We start from the raw sequence: 4,735 nt of genomic DNA on the forward strand, positions 1-4,735 counted from the left end.
GTCAATTTTCACTTCAAAATAATTGAAATAAATATTTAGAACTTATTCAAATCGGGTTAACCACACTGCACCTGAACAGATGCAATTACGTCTATTTAGCCCTAGGCTCTCAATAGAGATGGGCATGCTATCTCCGAATTCTCGAGAACCAACAGATAATTCCCAACCCCGATAAATATTGGAGAAACTAAATAATTTACAAAAGTTAAAAAAAAAAAAAAAAATACTACTATATTGGCATACAATACCGAATACCAAGATACAGAGTCACTGAACCTCCCTTAGGCTTGTGCTCTCCCTCAACATCTGGCCTTAACAGTCTTTACCACAATAAAAATGCTTTACTGATTACCACTCTCGTAGTGCTTAATTTATATTTACCATGTTTTCACTTCCCTAACTTCTACCAGATGCAACAAACCCTCCTTGTTGGGTCATGCTCTATTGCATTCCCACAACATAGCACGCTGCAGCCAGGAGCTAAAGGAGCAACATCCATATACATACATAATGAAGGAAAGACGCATCAAGTTGTTTGATTTCCAAAAAAGTAGACATTGCAAAAGCCAAGATGGATAAATCCGACCACAAACAAGTTATGCTTGCTCAGAACAAAAGTTTATTATGTGCTTTCTCGAGCAGGACCATACTAGCAAAACTGGAAAACATAACCATATCAACAGATAAATCCCTTATTCTGAAAACCAATTTTAAGAGTTCTGCGAACTTACTCATACCTTCCAAGCAGTACTGCTGGAGTTAAAATTCTAGCAAGCAGTATATTTTATATTATTGAAACAATCATTGTTCCAAATCTAGATATCAAGCTGCCTCGAAAAGGAGGGGACACATTCTAGTCCGATACCGTTGTTTGGAGTGGCAAAGAGACTTCAATTCCATTAGTGTGAGTATTCCTTTCTGCAACAATCTTTGACATTCCAAACATCTGAAATTGAATTTGAACTGCACAATTAGCTTGGAATAAACAAGTTTGGGCAAGGGGATAAGAGCACAAAGTTGTAAGAGAGAACAAACCTTCTGTATGGTCTTCTTGAAGCAACTTTTGTGTTCATCCATAGATGCATGGATGAACTCATCAATATGGTCCTTAAAATCCTCCAAGAAAGTAGCTTCTTCATTCTTCTTCTTTCGACATGGTGTGATAGGTGGGGTTGTAGCAGCAGGTGGAGACTGTATTTCAGGTTGACTTTTCGCTGCTTCCATCCTCAATTACCTGATACAGAAGTTACCCTTTATTAAGTATTAACACAAAGCTAATCAAATTAATTGAAAGAGTTCGACAAGTTCAAATAATCAGCATCTGATCAACTGTCAGTCCACATTGCACTGGAAACAAAATCAGATAATTTTGATTCGACCTTTCAAAAAAAGCCATGTAGCTTCTTGAAAATCAACTGGTAACACGAAACTAAAATGCGACATATGGAAATTACAAAAATAGGTGTTTACTGCAACTCGTATTGTTAAATAGCAGTATATTGATCATTTTCACAATGTGCGAATCAGCAAGAGAAGAAAAAAGTTATAGTGCACAGGTTTAAGAAACATCTACATAATCAATTCTGGTGTTTAATTTTCATAAAACATAAGAGAAGACAAAAAAAATTTTCTTTAAAGAAATTTGTGTATATTCTTTAAAACCAATGTCACTTCACAAACCTGATTCTCATTAACACATACACAACTAATGACACCCCGCCCACCTTAATAGTTTTCAGCACGCTCTATCAAGATGTTACCAAACACCATTGCCACCATGGGACATCCACTGAAGCAATAAATCCACCCAAACCAATACCTTTGATTGACTAGAGGAGGGTAATATGTGAGATTCTACTTGCCTAGGAGAGAGAACTTATTGCAGTTTATAATTGTTTCAAGGAACTTGTATTGTATCATTGACTATCCTTTTTTACTAAAAACTATAATAACATCAAAATAAATACAACCATCACCACCCCCAATCACCATCTCATATCAAAAGGAAACATAGGAAAGCAAAGCCAAACAAAATATCATTGTTGTTCTAGAGATGGCCCCTTTAAATGAAAGGGGTGCAAAACAAATTTCAACCTCTACATGTGTTAGTATAAAGTTCTTTGAATGTATCTGAAGAACCCAGAATCAACAATTGTTGCTATAACTGCTAAAACCAGCGCAAAGCCAATCGCAAGGAGAAAGATAAGAGTGAGAGAATAAAAGCACAAAGCCAATTACACCGAGTTCCTTCAAAAGTTCAATACCTAAAAAAACTGAGAAATTCATCCAGCAAATTCAGTGTGTAAATTACAAAAGGTGGAAGAATCAACAGATTCAGCTTTTCAACAAAAATTTTTGAACAAAATTGCCATAATAGTCAAGCCCTTAAACTCAAATACAAAGATTACAAAACTAATTCTCCTCACCTGCTGCCCTACGAATCCAGTCACAAAAAGAAACTCCATGCCCTAATCATAAAAATGATCCAAAAATCTAGAAGAATATCTGTTATGATCCCAAGTTAAAGGTTTAACCAAATTAGTATTCATTAGTCCAAGGGACTTTGGATCAATGGTTGGGTCTTTAACAATTGGTATTAGAGCAGAATCCACGTTACGACTTCAAGTCACAGAGGGAGCGACCTATAGGCTGGATTAAAATGTCTTGATACTGTATATGGGCTTAGTGTTAAGTCATTGAATACTAATAGATGAGTAGTGAACCCCCAAAAGAAAAACGGACTACACTGGACCACCGGGTTAATGTCGATAGCGTGGGCCACCATGGACGGATTTGGAAGCATGATTGAATGTTTTGATCCGGAGGGTCTAAGGTTTAACTAAATTAGTATCCAACAATCCTATAGCTTTTGGATCAATTCTGGGTGCTTTTTTTTTTTTTTTTAATCATTCTAGGTACGTGCATTTGACTACTTTGATTCACAATCCTCACAAAACCAAGAAACATGTTCAGGCAGAAGTTACGGGCCATACATCCAAGCAATAACTACATAAACAAACAACCAAGAAAAATTCTATTTTTTCATGTTTCTATGCGAAACAAACAACCAAAAAGTAATTTTTTTTTTTTTTAATCATTCTGGGTGCATGCATTTGATTTTGATTCACAATCCTCACAAAACCAAGGAAAGTATTCATCAACAGTTAGGGTCATGCATCCAAGAAATAGTTGCATAAACAAACAAACAAGAAAAATTCTATTTTTTTTGTGTTTCTATGCGAAACAAACAACCAAAAAGCAAACAGCAACCACTATGTGAACTCTGTTTTTCTGAACATAGAACTTTAGGCAAATAAATTTCTACTGCATGATTTTTTATTTGCACGATATCTTTTGTTGAGGAAAAAAAAACTGGAGAAAAAAGAGTGGGCTGGTCCCCCAATTTTCAATGAGTTAAACCTTTCAGAAAAAGAAATCCAGACTACTGCAGAGTTTTGTTGTTGGAAACTATGGTTTACTCAACACTACTACCTTTGAACCAAATCCAGACTACTACAGGTTTGAGAATTTAATTTTCATTTTCAACAGAACATAGAATAGAGTCTAAATGCAAGGAAATGTGTTTGATACTTTCTGAACTGCTAATAAGAATTTTTTTTTTCTTTTTAATTTTCTGTTTGATGCTCTCTTCATTACAGTGCTCTTCTTTGGCACCGATTAATGGGAAGAAAATCCAACTTTAAGCCCATCCCAAACTCAAGCTCAACCCAAGCTCAACAAATCTGAAAATGAAAAATAAGCAAGAGATGCACGGAAATCACAAGATTATTTCTTTCTTCTATTAACATTTCTGATAATAGCCCACAAGAATAATGCATCATTTCTAAACCAATCAAGCTCAGGCTATAGCATAGGCAATTTCTAAATAGCCCACGGAAACCACAAGATTATTCGATTAGGCAGCATAAATAATGTGATGCTCAGGCAATAGCAGACTCAATTTATACACTAGATCAAGCTCATACCTTGTTATTTTTACTCCAGCTGACGAAGGTGACTCCTCCACGACTAAGGTGACGACGACGAAGACAAAGGAAGGGGAAGGGGATGGACGACGGTTTTGTGGAGGGGGAAGGGGACGACGGGTCTGAGAGCGGTTTTGGGCAGATTCAGTTGTTCTGAGAGGAGGAGGAACGGTGAAGGGGCGGTGGCGAAAGGCGAAAGGCGAAAGGCGAAAGGCGAAAGGCGAAGGGGAAAGGGGGTACTTGGGGCTAGAGTAAAGTTTGAGGCACGAAGGGACTTGGGGCTTAAAAGAGGAAGAAAATGCAGGAGGTTAATACGCAGTCGTTTACCTCACTTAAATGTCGTTTCATCTAAGTGGAGCCTGCATATGCAGTTCCGAATTGAGACCGTAAATAGAATTATTTTTTTTCTAATATAAAATTACGTGGCATGCCATGTCAGTATCGGTAACTGGACAACCAGTCATTCGGGGGAAGAGGCTTTTATTTTTGATATTCAAAACATTTTATTTTATCTTATTTTATTTTATTATAATAATTTTTATAAATTTTTATATAAAATATAATAAATAATTTAATTTTTTTTAATTTTAAAATAAAATTAATATTAAAAAATTATATTATAATAATATTTTATTTAACTTTTATAAAAAATTTCATTTCATTTATGTAATCAAATGGAATCTCACTTCTATCAATCATACAAGTCTAATGAAATACGCCATTTAGATTGAAAATAATTCTAAATAGTG

General features: G+C 35.5%; 1 protein-coding gene across 1 annotated transcript; it reads right to left on the minus strand.

Annotated features, from left to right (window-relative positions):
* Nucleotides 1-511: 511 nt before the first annotated feature.
* Nucleotides 512-4,249, minus strand: LOC122308955. Its single transcript, XM_043122241.1, has 3 exons — nucleotides 3,987-4,249; nucleotides 1,036-1,234; nucleotides 512-946 (listed from the first exon to the last, which is right to left on the minus strand). The coding sequence occupies exons 2-3, from the start codon at nucleotides 1,222-1,224 to the stop codon at nucleotides 854-856; spliced, it is 282 nt and encodes a 93-aa protein (XP_042978175.1). The 5' UTR covers nucleotides 1,225-1,234; nucleotides 3,987-4,249; the 3' UTR covers nucleotides 512-853.
* Between the last annotated feature and the right edge of the window lie 486 nt (nucleotides 4,250-4,735).

Source organism: Carya illinoinensis, chromosome 5, assembly GCF_018687715.1.
Source record: "Carya illinoinensis cultivar Pawnee chromosome 5, C.illinoinensisPawnee_v1, whole genome shotgun sequence".
In the NCBI taxonomy this organism is placed as follows: Eukaryota; Viridiplantae; Streptophyta; class Magnoliopsida; order Fagales; family Juglandaceae; genus Carya; species Carya illinoinensis.

Coding starts and splice junctions, on each gene's coding strand:
- LOC122308955 (XM_043122241.1), bottom strand. CDS start 1,224: ATGGAAGCAGCGAAAAGTCAACCTGAAATACAGTCTCCACCTGCTGCT. Junction 947..1,035: donor TCAAGAAGACCATACAGAAG/GTTTGTTCTCTC, acceptor ATTCAATTTCAG/ATGTTTGGAATGTCAAAGAT.